At 39.1% G+C, this 14397-nt stretch overlaps 2 protein-coding genes across 2 annotated transcripts in view; both read right to left on the bottom strand.

Moving 5' to 3' along the window:
- Window positions 1-2890, bottom strand: part of cwc25 (CWC25 spliceosome associated protein homolog) — a 43400-nt gene extending 40510 nt beyond the window's left edge. The window contains exon 1 of the mRNA XM_036534466.1: window positions 2759-2890. Coding sequence (XP_036390359.1) covers window positions 2759-2776 — 18 coding nt within the window. The 5' untranslated portion in view covers window positions 2777-2890. The remainder of the gene's footprint in view (window positions 1-2758) is intronic.
- Window positions 2891-7660: 4770 nt separating this feature from the next.
- Window positions 7661-13532, bottom strand: rpl23 (ribosomal protein L23). Its single transcript, XM_036538306.1, has 5 exons — window positions 13484-13532; window positions 11884-11967; window positions 10912-11040; window positions 8527-8640; window positions 7661-8210 (listed from the first exon to the last, which is right to left on the bottom strand). The coding sequence occupies exons 1-5, from the start codon at window positions 13494-13496 to the stop codon at window positions 8128-8130; spliced, it is 423 nt and encodes a 140-aa protein (XP_036394199.1). The 5' UTR covers window positions 13497-13532; the 3' UTR covers window positions 7661-8127.
- Between the last annotated feature and the right edge of the window lie 865 nt (window positions 13533-14397).

Below are 14397 nucleotides of genomic sequence, written 5' to 3'. Positions count from 1 at the left end.
CAGAGCGCTTCCGTGACATTACTATAGGAATTAAAAATATTATTAAATATTATTTTGCTCATCTACCTGGAATATTATTTTATATTTACATTTTAGCAGTAGCATATTTTAGCTGCGCACAATGTATCGCAGTTCTTTTTATCACAACTGCAATTTTACGTAGGCTATGATTTATTTAATGTTGACATCACATTTCCTTTTATCGTAAATAAAGTCCTTATAAATACTGACAAATCAACATGGTACGCTACAAAACAAAACAGAAATGTGATGCATAAGCCTATGCATCACATTTGTAGTGTACTATGTCTACATTACAAATAAAAATACGACATCACTGACTAGGCCTACAAGTATATTAAAATGTTTGGGCTCAGTTAGTTTAAAACTTGTAAAACGAAGTATTTCGCTTCGGATATAAGCGTGGCTCTTTTTTTCATCAGTGCTTTTTTTTAGTTTTGCAAATGACATGTACTTAGGCTATTATACGCATTAAAATGTGGGGTTCTATTACCGTCCTAAAGACGAAGTATACTTTGCGGCTGCACGATTGTTTGAACAGCATGGTGCAGATTCACATAATGAATATTACGATTTAGCTAATTATGATTAATTTCATTGACATTTGGTTTCACACGTGCTGTTTTGCCGCAGAGCAGGCTAATAATGGACATGATGTCTGAAACAATGTAGAGTAAAAATACAATAAAACTATTTACAAATTCGTGTATCCCGACCGGATATGGAAATGAACGAATCAGTGAGTCAAAGATTCGAATCATTTTATTGAACTGAACGAGAGGAACTGAATCACTAAAAAAGAATAGTTTTGAACAGCACTAGTGTGTTATGCTAAACGTGATTGCTGTGTAGCACGCACGGGTTCAGCTGATTCGTAGTTAAACTGTCTGGAAACCGGAAGTTGGAGATCTACCCAGAACCAGAGCCCGTCTATACAGATATTCTCTGCCAGCACATAGAGTTAACAAGACGTAATGACATAATTTAGGATTCTTTGCGAGCTGGATCCTCGATGTAATATAAATATTAGAGGCTATTGTAATTATTATTAGACTTATACAACTGACTTCCCATTCGCCAAAAATAAAGTTTATTTCCCTGCAATAAATAAATAAGACCCTTCCTGGATCCTGTCATCACTGAAGTGTCTGAAAGGGAACTAAAGTCACGACTTTATTGTAACCCTCGATTTTTAAGCATTTTTGTCTGGATCGTGTTTGAATTATTATCACTACTCAGGGACGTGCATAGACATTTGTTTTGGATAAGAGTGGCTGTGAAATAAATAAATGTGCTCGATCGCTAAATTGTAAATTGCTTAATTATAGGAGCATATAAGGATATATACCTATATAGCTTTTATTTCACAGTCAAAGTAAGTGACGACATAGGCCTACATGGGGGCAGAAATTAACCATATATTACTACAGTTTGTGTGTAGGAGGTGATGTAGGTCGCATTCTGCAAATGAGATGGTTTAGTTTCTCCTTAAACCACCTCAGTGTCAGGTTTAAGCAAATACGCACAAAAAGTGACTTCTAGTGGCTGATATGAAATTTCTTGAAGCCAGCAACTGAGATCAAGCTAAACCTCAGCAGTAGGTTAATCCAGCGTTTCCCAACCCTGCTCCTGAAGGCACACCGTCCTGCATATCTTCTATCTATCCCTGCTCTACCTACCTGACTGAACTCATCAGTGGCACTTTTGATTAGCTGAGCACACCTGATTTAGTCAAGCAGGAAGGATACATAGAAGATATGCAGGACAGTGTGCCTCCAGGAGCAGGGTTGGGAAACACGGGGTTAATCCACAGGTACTGATGACACAGCAATGGGGCTTAAGAAGCCACGTGACTTCTTCCGCAACATGCGCGTTTAAAACCGTGTTAAACTCTAAACCGCAGCTAAGCTAACGACAGAGCAACTGCCCCATTGTTTTCACCGAAGTTATCCGCTACCATTCTGTAGACAATCATCATGACACGTTAGACAGCTACCGTGATACAGTTCTTTCAAATTCAGTTAACGTCGGAGAGGACTGTATACTTTACTTGACTGTATAGAAAAGACCCAATGTTAGTGGGAAAGCGTATTGGGCACCGTTGAATCAGTTTGTTAGGAAACTATGACTAACTAAATTTTCCACCTCTTAAACGTGTATATCGGCAAAGAAGGGCATGTAGTGTTATCCTTGATGACCAGCGGTTACTAATGGTATACTTGCAAAATAATAACCCTAACCCTAACCCAAAACAGCACGTTAGTTACCTCCCGAGATTGATATTGCCAACAAGTTAACCTTAACAAGCGAAGAGATAGTTCTAAGTTAAATACGTAGGCAGCTATACTGTGGCTGGCCAGCTAACGTTAACTGGCTAAAGTTGTGGAAAAAAAAACACACACACACACCTACAACTGGCCAGTTGCCAGTTACTTAGCTTCCGGGAAAATATAACGCAGCTCGGTTGTTTCCATAACAAAACACCGAATTAAAGCTGGATAGTCAAGGTAGTTATATTTAAGCCGTCATACCCAATTAGCTAGGCTACCTATGTGACGAGACAAAATTTTTTGGCGATCCAGCAAATGTAAGTTAACTTACGGCAGTTAAAGCTATATTCAAACAGAATGGAGAAGGCCTTGAACGACCCTTCTTCGTCGAACGATTTCATATGCATTCATCTAACTTGATAGCTAGCCATAAGCCATACTTAATGAGGCTAGTGACAAATACTTACCAGATCACCCCCTCCCATATTTGGTCCAAAATATATCCCCAGTCCTAAAGAAATCAGATATAGATGGCTCGTTAGTTTTTCTCGGTGTTGTTTTTCCTCATATAGATCTCGTCAATCCAGTGAACCACACCGGCGTCACGCCACAAGCAATATGGAGTACTTCCGGGTTGCGAATACGTCAAAATAAAAGTATTAATGTAACCGCAAAATGCGATAATAAATTCTTCAAATATCACGTTTTTGCTAAACCACCATCATATTTATCACCTAAAATATGCAAGAATTATATATATGAGAAATCTGATACATTCACAGCTTCTTAGAAAATTTTATATGGCCTATTGGGACAAAAGAAGTATTTAAGGTGTACAATACACATGCATTGGATTGTAGCAAAAACAGGAAGCTTAGTAAAGTTTATTAATGAAAGAGGATCTCCTCTCACCAAAATAAGTGAGTTTGAACCATATGTTATCAATTTTGCTGTAGGTTTTTACATAATGGTGATGCAGAAGAACAAGTCAGCACTATCCTTGGTGCCGAATCCAGTAGTTTTTTTTAGATCCACATAGGAGGTAACAGGAAATCTTATAATGTGCAATTGTATTCAGTTGAGAAAAAAAAACTATAGCTTACCTGTTACAATTCCAATAAGTTCAAATTCCAAAACAATTCCAATAATTCTAATATTAACATCTACATATTATGTTCATACACATTATGTTTTATGCAATAACTACACCGTTCAGAACAGAAAGCTACCACATACCCTATAGTAAGACTACCACATGGAAGAGTACACATAAGAGGAATAAGATCATGCTTAGGTAGGGGGACTGAAGTACAGTCTAAAGAGGTGGGTCTTGAGCAGTGGTTCAATTATTCACAGCAAATGTTTATTCAAATATTTTCTCCATATTGCCCCAATTGAACACTTTATAGGCATATTCAATAAGATTATAGGTCTATCACTATTCTTTTGTAATGGTAATGCATTGCTGCTGAACAAATCCCTATCTTTTTTTCTTTCAACAACATTCAACAATTGCTCTCTAGCACCCTGTGTGTTGTCCTCACTAATCAAAAAACACAAGCTACAACATGGGATGCTGAAGAGGCAGAAAGAATGTGCTTTTTTTTCACCCTAGACTTAATCATGCCTCCAGTGGTTCTACAATGTTGCAGAGCCTTGTCATACCAGATTCAAATTCATCCTACAGAAATTTTAAATGGAACAACTTTATATTTATATACTGTTTCTTTCTATATCAGTTTTTTCTCTCAGTAACTGCAATGACTTGAATTCATCAGTATCAAAAACATTTTTTACACACTGTTCATATTATTTGTTTTATTACTAATATTACATTACCATCATTTAGCAGAAGCTCTTACCCAGAGTGTCTTACATAGGTTACAATTTCATCCATTCATACAGCTGGATATTTCCTGAGCCAATTCTTGGGTAAGTACCTTGCCCGAGGGTACAACAGCAGTGCTTCAGTAGGGAACAAGCAACCTTTCACTTATGAGCCCTGCTCCCTACCACTATGCCATACTGCTGCCTGTATGTTCAGATTCCAGTTCTGTTATATGCCGTATAGCGAAGGTCTGCTTTTCTCAGTAAATCATTGTACACTTTATGTGGTGCTACATTACGACACTTCACGTGTCAACTGTCTGTATTGTCAAAGGGGAGCTCCAGCAGTGGTGACCAACAGGTCACTGGGGAGGTCCCACATGCTTCAACACACAACATCAACCTGGACTTCCACGGTACAATCAGATTTTGTGGCAATTTGAGGTGCAAGGTTTCCACCACTGACCTTAAAGTGAGCCTGTGTGGAGTACCTAGCCTTTGATGTGGTGGGATATGGGTGCAACAACAGTAATAGAATATTTTTCCTCGCTCTCAACCCTGAAGGAAGAAAGGGCACCTTCCCTGACTCCCTGAAAAGGGAGGGAAACCCTACTCAACAACAGGAGCATGACATTTTTACTTCAACCAGCTCTAGTAGACGTATCTGTATTTTGGATATTCAAAATGGACTCTACAGATTTCACATTACTAAATTTGATGCTGTGTTACCATATTGGATACCACCAATGAGTTGAACTGGCTTGCTTCTTTTCAGAGTTTCTGCAAATCAGTGTGTTATTGCTACTCTCAACTTGTGTTCAGTGTTCAATTGTGTCCTGTATTTTGCTTTGATTGAGGCAACAGCAGAAAGGTATGATGTGCTAAAAGGCAGAATTAAAACCCATGGCTTTCTGGCTTCAGAAGGGCAGTTCTCGTCTACCACTATTCAAAATTTGTTCATGTCTTGTAGGAAACTGCAGCCTCAGGTTAGTCTACAGTCATGTCAATAACCTGTGTGAAGTTGGCACCCCAAGTATTTAAAAAGTTCGAAATGGTTTTACTGTTCGTTTGTGCTACGTTTGTGCCGTAAAAATTTTCGTTTGTGCTGCTATGGATTTGTAGATATAAACATTATATTTTTAGGCGATGACGTCACCCAGCACCCCAACCTTCTCCGAATTGCTCTAAAATGGTCTCATTCGTTTGTGCTGGTTTGTGCCGTAAAAATTTTCATTTGTGCTTCTAAGGGTTTCTAGATATAAACATTGTATTTTTGGGCGATGACGTCACCCAGCACCCCAACCTTCTCCGAATTGTTCCAAAATGGTTTCATTCGTTTGTGCAACGTTTGTGCCGGTTTGTGCCATAAAATTTTTCATTCGTGCTGCTATGGTTTTTTAGATATAGATATGAAATGTATTGAAGATGATGTCAGCCAACACCCCAACCATCTCCGAATTGCTCTAAAATGGCCTCATTCGTTTGTGCTGGAAAAAATCCGTTTGTGCGATCATGCTTAAGATGTAGGCCTACACACTGTATTCGTGGCTACAATTCTATGACAATATCAAGAACGCGTTTTCTACAGAGCGAAGAAAGTGGTCTGCTGTACAACATTCTACTGGTTGGTGCCATTGTGGCACCCCTGAAATGGTGTAGCCACATTTGGAAAATAGAAGTATTATTGAGAGAGTATTGCTCTGTTGTTATTTGTTTGTTTGTTATTTTGGACAATTTGTGAATCATTACACACCTACCCTTACGTTTTACAACATAATTAGCTCCCTCTGAGCCGATTAGGCCTACAACTTTGTCCAGGTTCTAGTGCTGCACGAGCTGCAATATTCGCTTCAAATCTGAGCTACTGACTAGATGTAAGTAACTTAAAAAGTAGGACAAATATCAGACAGACACCTTTAAGTTATATATAAAACGCATTTATTTTGTGTGTCTTATTGCTAGCATTAATGTATTATTTTTACCTAACGTTAATGACACAACGTTAATTACCTTGACGGCTACTATGTAACTAACGTTAACCATTTAATTAGCAAATGCAACTCAGGCCTTGTAAGTAATTAGCTGGCTTAAAAAATAGCTACAAGTGCTTGTCATTTTGTGTTGGATATTTCCAAATAGCGCTGCAACGTAAATTTACTGGGATCCCATGTAATGTTATTGCTCTTGGCATTGAAGCGCTCTGTGTAGGCCTATCAGGAAATAATGTAATGCCAAAGTTTTTTTTCAGGGCACCAACCAGCAAAACATTGCACAGTAGAAGCCACTTTCTTCGTTATGGAGAAAGCAGCGTTCTGGAAGTTGTCACAGAATTTTTGCCATGAAGTACAGTGTTTATCCAAAGCATGACCGCACGAACGAAAATTATCATGGCACAAACCAGCACAAACGTAGCAGAAACTACCGTGACCATTTAGGAGCAATTCGGAGATTCAGTAAACCAATTTCATGATGTAGTCCTTTTCAAGAACCTTAATGCCAAGTGCATTTCCCTCTTCCAGGAAGATTATCTTTTTTCTCCTCCAATAAACAGGCTAACACCTGCCCACCCAAGAGCCACCAAAAGCTGCAGTAAAACAATGCTTTGCACTCGGCTCCCATTGCCACAGCATGGAAAAGTCTGGCTTCCAGAGGTCTTGTTTTGATGTAGTTCACAATGCTGACAGCAAATAACAATCAAGAATTTAACTCAAGACTTAGATTCCTTGATATCAGCACTTCACTACAAACTATGTACACAGGTCAGTGCTTTCCATTTTAATAACAATTTCATGTTTGCCTGCCATCAACTGTGACCCAGCCATAAAAAGGGTCTTTAATATTTGATATCAGTTGTTGCTTGGTTTGACTCATTTGCAGAAAAGCAAATCCCCCATCACTGATGCAATTAAGACAGTCTCTGTTGTGGCCTGTGGATTCATCCTCATGTATAGCAATAACTCATGTTGCTTTTAAGTGAGATGCTTTGTCTAGCATCCAACAGTAACACTAACTTTACAAAGATTTGGTTAATTTGTTGAGCACTTCACCAAGCATTGTTGAATCTGAATGGCAGCAGGAAGAATTATTCCTTCAGTAATACTGGGTTTTCTTACCCCAAGTGAGTGTATCCCACACAGAAAGCTCTTCGTTTTGTGGGTATGGAGATTTTTTTGAAATGACTGACCACAACATGGCCACCCAGAAACTCTGGACCTACCTCCTAAGAGCCTACTTATTGACTAACAAGTCTTACCTGCCTATTGGCTTAAATTAAAAACACAAGCACATGTAGCTACTGGAAAGCTCAATATGACAAATTAAGCTTCATGGTTGGTTCTCATCTGTTGTCTGTGTAGTAAATTCTATTCCCTCGTCAACTTAGATCTAACTTAATAACTGCACTGCAGTTCAGTTAAATCTGAAACAAATGAGGGGGAAAAGACTGGTCAGACAATCACTACAAAAAAACAAAGCTAGAGACCCACCTACTATATAGATTCTTTATTCTTAAGGTCACCTGGATCTGTTGAGCAAGAAATACGTTTCAATCTGAAAATTTACTTTTATTTATTTTTTTTAGGAAAAAACAGCTGGTATCAATACAAATATCAGTGACGTCATCAGGGCCTGTTCAAACTCAGTTGGAAGCTTTTTTCCTGGATGCACAATCCCTTCACCCATTTCCAGGAACCAAGAGAAACAACAGCAAAGCAAGGTAAACTGGTTCATTTGACAGTAATTAAACAGGTGGAAGAATCAGCCGGAAACCTAGCAGGAAGAAAAGCCGCTGGAATCTGCTGCAGTACTCCAGAAAAAGGGCTGATGGCTCATTCTCCTCAGAGAGGCCTGTGGCCATGAGAAAGATACAGGTGTGAAAGTAAGCGATTGGTATTTTTCATTTCCTGTACTAGCTTTGCTTTTTGTTCTTCCAAAAAAGCGACAGTAGTGATTGGGTTTATTTTTTATTTAAACATTGGTCAATGTTTGGAGGTGGGGTACAATTGAAAGGTCATGCAATGCTGCCAGCGTTGGAGGCAATCCTGGGCCACAGGTCTGCACACTCCTTTGCTACAGGTCCTGTGATGGCAGAGCCTGACAAAGAAAAAGTTAAATCAGGGCTGTCATCTACACAAATTGGTGTCAAGTAAGAGCATTGAACAGGGGCAGGTTGTAAACCTAGGTCTTTACATAGGTTAAAACTACAGCTGCTGCCAGATAATGAAGGCAAATTTTAATCACATCATAGTACTACATCTCTGCCATCTCATACTGCAATAACGTTCTCATTTCATGAACTCACCAGCTTAACACTGATTATCCTACCACAAAAACTAGAAAGAGTGCTCTAAAACAGATTCTTCTGATTCTGTAATGGGCTGGCGTTTGCTAAATCTGGAACAAGGCTTACCTTTCATTTCTCCTTTATTGTTCACTATGACCCCAGCATTGTCTTCGAAGTATAGGAACACCCCATCTTTTCGTCGATAGGATTTCCGCTGCCGTATCACAACTGCTGGATGCACTGTGACAGAACAAAGTTTTGTACTCAGTTCAAAGATGTGGAAGTAGTCGTATTTGAAATGGAACTTGTTCATTCATAACCAGTCATTTTAAATGTACCAAAATGGATAAGAAAGCAAAAGCCTTTATTTTAACACTATAGTCAACTAAAGCCCACACCAAGTCACACTGTAATGGAGTAGGTGTTCAATGGAGCATAAGCTTAAAATATACTAAAATTACAGGAAAATGGCACAAAGATGGAGAATTTGATAAATGATAATTTAATATACTCATGTACAAGTAGTGTGGGATTTATGCTCGTTTGCCTGGTGCACTACATAGTATTCCGTAATATCCTTCATTGGATGAGCAATCTTGTCAGTCCCATGTTTTATGTTCACCCCCATGTCTGATGTGTTTGTTCCAATTTAAGCAGAAATGTCACAAGAGTCAAATTTAAGTCTCAAATGATGCAATGTCAGAACTGACTTGTATTGCATCAATACATCAATATATTCCCTTTTCTGCACTGTTTCAAAACTCAAATTTTCACTCAAAACTGAAATTGTCAAGCACCAACCTGAGGCAGCCTTTTCACCACCTGCGAACACACTCCTGAAGATACTATGAAGCAATTTATAAGGAAACGCAATTCTAAACTTACCCTTTACAAGCACTTGAGCTTGTAGGTGAGCACAACACGTACTTGACTTCTGATCACGACTTTCCCCAACTGCTCAGCGGAACACTGCCTGTGTTCTTTGAACGACTTCACTCACAAATGTGAATTTAAGGTGTAAGGGGTTTACGCAATACAACCTACCCACAGTATCCATCACCCTTTAAGTTCTCAGACTGTTTGATAAATCTGCCTGCTCATGTCCTAGCTTGGCACCTGCAGCCAGCTGAGTTGTTCACCTGGTCTGCCTTCAACCATGCAGACATTAGTCAAGTATCCTCTCTCAACCAGCTGCCTCTAGTTGATGCCTTTCAGACTTCCATGCTAACATCACCTTAACCACTGTTCCTCATGAAATGTCAGCAAGTTGAGCAGCCTTTGTCACTGAAGCTCCTGCCAAACATACCCCTAACAAATATCCCTCTCTGAAAGGCTGAGATCTCCCCTCTTAGATTTCAGAAGCTGTAATGTATACTTCCACTGCAACTTCATGGCTGCAAACATCCTGCTGCCATGGCAAAGCTGAAAATCCTCATTACTGAATTTATTCCACTTGGAGAATAGCCCCTTTCAGCACACCTATTTGACAAAAGTATGGTGCAGGCAATTTTTGCTCAAAATAGTCACACTGTAAACATGCTGGAGTACAAGGAAATAAAATCCACCCTTAGCCCAGTGGCACATGTCAAAATAATCACTACAGAATGAAGTCTGTTTGTAAAAACCAATTTTGGTTCAATTACAACATATAGTCTGCAATGGAGTGTGAAGATGCACTCAAAACTGAAAAACACCATTGCCTTGTATGTCATGATAGTTAAAGTAGCATGTATGTACAGTATTTTGAGAAAAAAGTGCAGTTTAGGCAAGTGCCTGGTTGCCATAAGACAGACGCTTTTTACAGATAACACTGCCCTGACGTTTCATGAGTTCCTTAAGACCAAAGAAATGCAGCAGATAAACTGGCATTCCACAGCTGATTTATCAAGAACTATGGTGGTGCCATCAAGCAGAGCACCAATCATGGAGACACTTCAAATGGCAAACAAGTTGTTTTAATTTCACAAAGGACACTAACTGAATGCTATGGCATTGCTGCTGAAACAGCACCAGCAAGTCAAATAATTAATGCAAATCATTCTTTAATACAGGCTCATAAAAATACTAACTACATTTTATTCCTCATTTAAAGTTAGCTTGACCAAAAGAAACAAAAAAAAGGTCCAAATGAAGGGATAAAAGAATCATTCCCTCAAGGTTTACAGTTTTGGACAGATGTGATTCTAATAAGCAGAAACACAGAAAAGCAGCTCAGCTCCAGGCAAAGGACACTGAGGGCAGGCATTTACCATATTTATTCTCAAATCAAGTTTTTAATGGATCCCCACAAATAAAATCTGCAAATACTGTACCAGGAGAGCTCCTACACAAAACATTCAGTGTGAAAAAAACAAAGTAAAAGTAACTATTAGTAACAGTCAATAATGAAATCCAGTTAAGCCACTACAGCATTTTCCCCCCTATCTGAGTAGGGTCCAGCATCTCGATTGAAAATTAACCATTACAAAATAAAACATTAACAAGGACCCAAAATACAAAGAGTCTGCTCACCCTTCTTCCGGAGTTCTGGTTTGCCTTTCTTTACAGTTGCCATGACCATATCCCCCACTCCAGCTGCAGGCAGCCTGTTCAAACGCCCCTTAATACCTTTCACAGAGATAATATACAGGTTCTTTGCACCTGGGGAGGGAGAAGGGAAAAGTTGCTTACGGCAGCCTTCACTAAAACATGACAGTGACCAATGTGACCAGTGTGACCACTAGTATTTCAGTACTACTAGGAGTTTTAGTACACATTTAAACCCTAGTAATGCATTACACTAATTTGGTATGTACATCACACCCTGACAATGCGGTTTTTTTCTTGCCAATTTTCAAAAACTTTAGAACTCAAATTTTGTATTACAACCTCTACCAAGCTCCACCTAAACACTGGGCCATACAATTTAAAAAAAAAAAAAAATGCAGAGTACCAGTCACCCGAATTTCACTCAAATCAAATGAGATCAAGATCAAAACGTATGTTACAAATTTCTGATTGCAACCAAATGCACAACCCAAATTCACCAAAATCTTGGGAAGCACAAAAGGTTAATAGAGGCATTATGCAAATCTGATTTAGAATTGAGCTTTAGAAGTAATGGACCACATAATCTTGCATCAAGGACATTTGCTAGCAGCAACTTAACCATTTTCACTTCCAGATTATGTGAGCAGAGGCTGAGGTATGTGAGTTCTGTGAATACATGGACTATCACTTAAGCAAACAATGAACAAAGAATAATCACACAGACAAATTCTGCAGCTTTTAGCAGGCAAAAATTGTTGAGGGATCTCTAGACGAAAGACTTGAGCACATGTCCTAGATTATGTAGTGGTAGAAGCAGCACAAATATTAAAATTCAGGTTTAACAAATATACTTGTGCCCTCTGCAATAATTAGTCCATCTCTATAATGCTGGCAAATTAATTTCAACTGTTCTAAATTAACATGCATCTGACAATCTGGCGGATAGTAACTCACCTGTGTTATCAGCGCAGTTGATAACAGCACCCACTGGAAGACCCAGTGAGATGCGGAACTTGGCTCCAGATGAACCACCACGCCCTGAAATAACATTTAAGATGAGGGAACTGAACATTCCATTTTGGTAAGAAATGTGGCATCGCGGATTGAGATTGACAAGCACAAACTGCTGCCATCTCACCCAACAGCAATACCTTCACTGTTTCCTTCCACGACAACTCACCATGCCACTGAACACTGGCAGGACAAGTGCTTTGAGAAGGGATGAGGGGCACAATTTACATACTCTGCAATAATTCTATCAGATATACAGCTTGCACTGACAATGTGAGAGACCATATAAATACAACTTGGCACACCATTTTGAAATTGTTGATGCAAGAATCAGTTGCAAGCAGTGAGGAGCAACTAACAACTTCAAAACAAAAGGAAAGAACATGAAATATTCTGAACGGAAAAAGGCACTAGAGTGGCTCAGGTGATACAGACAAGTAATGCAAATGACAAATTCATAACGGTTGTCCCTTGTGCCACGTGTTCCAACAGCTTCTGGCTTATTCCACTTTCTAGTAGTCCATCTACCTCCCGCCCCGCGCAGTGACTACGCAACGCAAAACATTAAATTCCGTGTCTCCTCATGTAGCCATACGATACGCTAGCAAGACTACACAATTAGGCAGCCAGATCTTGTAAGTACTACTTGTGAAATTCGTTGATCCGAAACGATATCGGGACCACGAAGGCATCCTGGTGACGTTAGTTTGACAGCTGTATGATCTATATGAACGACTGGAACCATTCGAGCTAACATTAGTGAATGGTGTTCCAAGCAAGTTACCAATGTACTGCTTAAAATGCTTCCACACAGATGGCCATTACTCAGATTAACCTACAATATCGAAGCTAACAAGCGTTGAGGGAAATCCCTTCAAAATCCAACGACTGTTTGTCTTGTTACTGTCACAGCCTTCCATCAGTGCACCTAAACTTGACACGGTTTGACGACAAGATAACACGTGCCCGACACCCGACTAGCCAGCTACCATTCAAATTACACCGCTCATATGTAACGTTAGCGAACGAAATAGTAGGACCTATATTCACAAAGACCTCCCTTGCAACTCGCAAGTAAAATATCAAACCATATAAGCTTCTTCCATGAAGCAACCAGCTGGATAACCGTCCAGGCCGTCCCGAGACCGGGCCTAGCACCTAGTTAAGTAGACTACAACACGACTAATTACCTTCCTTAGTAAACTAAATCAATAGTCTGTTACCTTGCAGCAAAAAGTCAACAAAATAGGACAGTACAACAATATTATATAGCTAACCGTGTCGCCTAAGCAAGTTATAATCACTACTTCAAAAACAAAGGTTGGCGTTACTGCCTAGTTAGCCAACTGAATCAACATGGCCTCCACCCTGAGGTTTTTGCATCATCTTCACACGTTTTGAAATTCGTGACCGCCACTTAAATACTAACACAAAACTGATTATGAGGGATTTTGCGTTTCAACCATCTTGACCGTCACTGTTAAGAAGCCCCACAGTAGACGGATGCACGTAGATTTCTTCCCCTCGTCTTTCGCCCCCTTACCTCTCTTCGACATTTTGATTGAGGAGGAAAAGGAAGTGCGCTCACAGAACGCTGGGATATAAAGCACCAAGTGCTTTCGTCACCACTCCGCCATGTTGGTGTCGGAAGTAGTTGGACTCGGCCAAGATTGTGTTTCCTCGACCTTATTTTTATCGAAGAAAATCAATGACGCAAACAATAAAAGTAAATAATTATCACAACCGAGGGCACAGGTGTAAAGGCAGTGCATAATATTTACAACACAGGAAAGTTGTTCAGAATTTGAATGCAATATCTGTTATCTGTTCTTTGAATTGAAATGGAATAAGATCTCCTGTAAATAAAGTGTATAGTGTCTTTCTAGTGAATTAAATATTATGAATATAGAATTTTGCTTGAAGAATGACGAATTGTATTATACAGCAGACTGAGGATCATAGTAATGAATTTTTACGGTGACCACACACCCCATTTTTGAGCCAAGTGAGCCAAGTGTTTATGACCTGATAAATATTTGGAAAAATGTCTCCGTTTTCACAGTTAAATAATTCATTAATTGTTTTCTGTTTTACAACTTACATATGATTGAGCAATATTTGGAATGGGCTAATGTTGCTCCATCACGTTGTGCAAAATTAACAGACTTATCCAAAAAGACTGATGACTGTAATAGCTGCGAAAGGTGGTTCAACCAAGTACTAAAGAAGGGGAATGAATACTTATTAATTGCTGATATTTCATTTCTTGAATTTTTTATTACTATTCTTTAATGGTTTATAACTTTATTTCTTTTTTGGGCTGCACTTTTGTAGAGTTGAGTGATTCACAAATAGAAAAAATCTCAGTCTAATTCATCCAAATCTCAGGTTGTGGAAATCATTTGTGTGAAAAAAGTTTCGGGACTGACCACTTTTTCATCCACTGTATATATACAT

The sequence above is a fragment of the Megalops cyprinoides genome, chromosome 1 (genome assembly GCF_013368585.1).
Source record: "Megalops cyprinoides isolate fMegCyp1 chromosome 1, fMegCyp1.pri, whole genome shotgun sequence".
Taxonomy (NCBI): domain Eukaryota; kingdom Metazoa; phylum Chordata; class Actinopteri; order Elopiformes; family Megalopidae; genus Megalops; species Megalops cyprinoides.
Note: the sequence above shows the minus strand (reverse complement) of the source record. Positions and strands in the feature narration are given on the sequence as shown.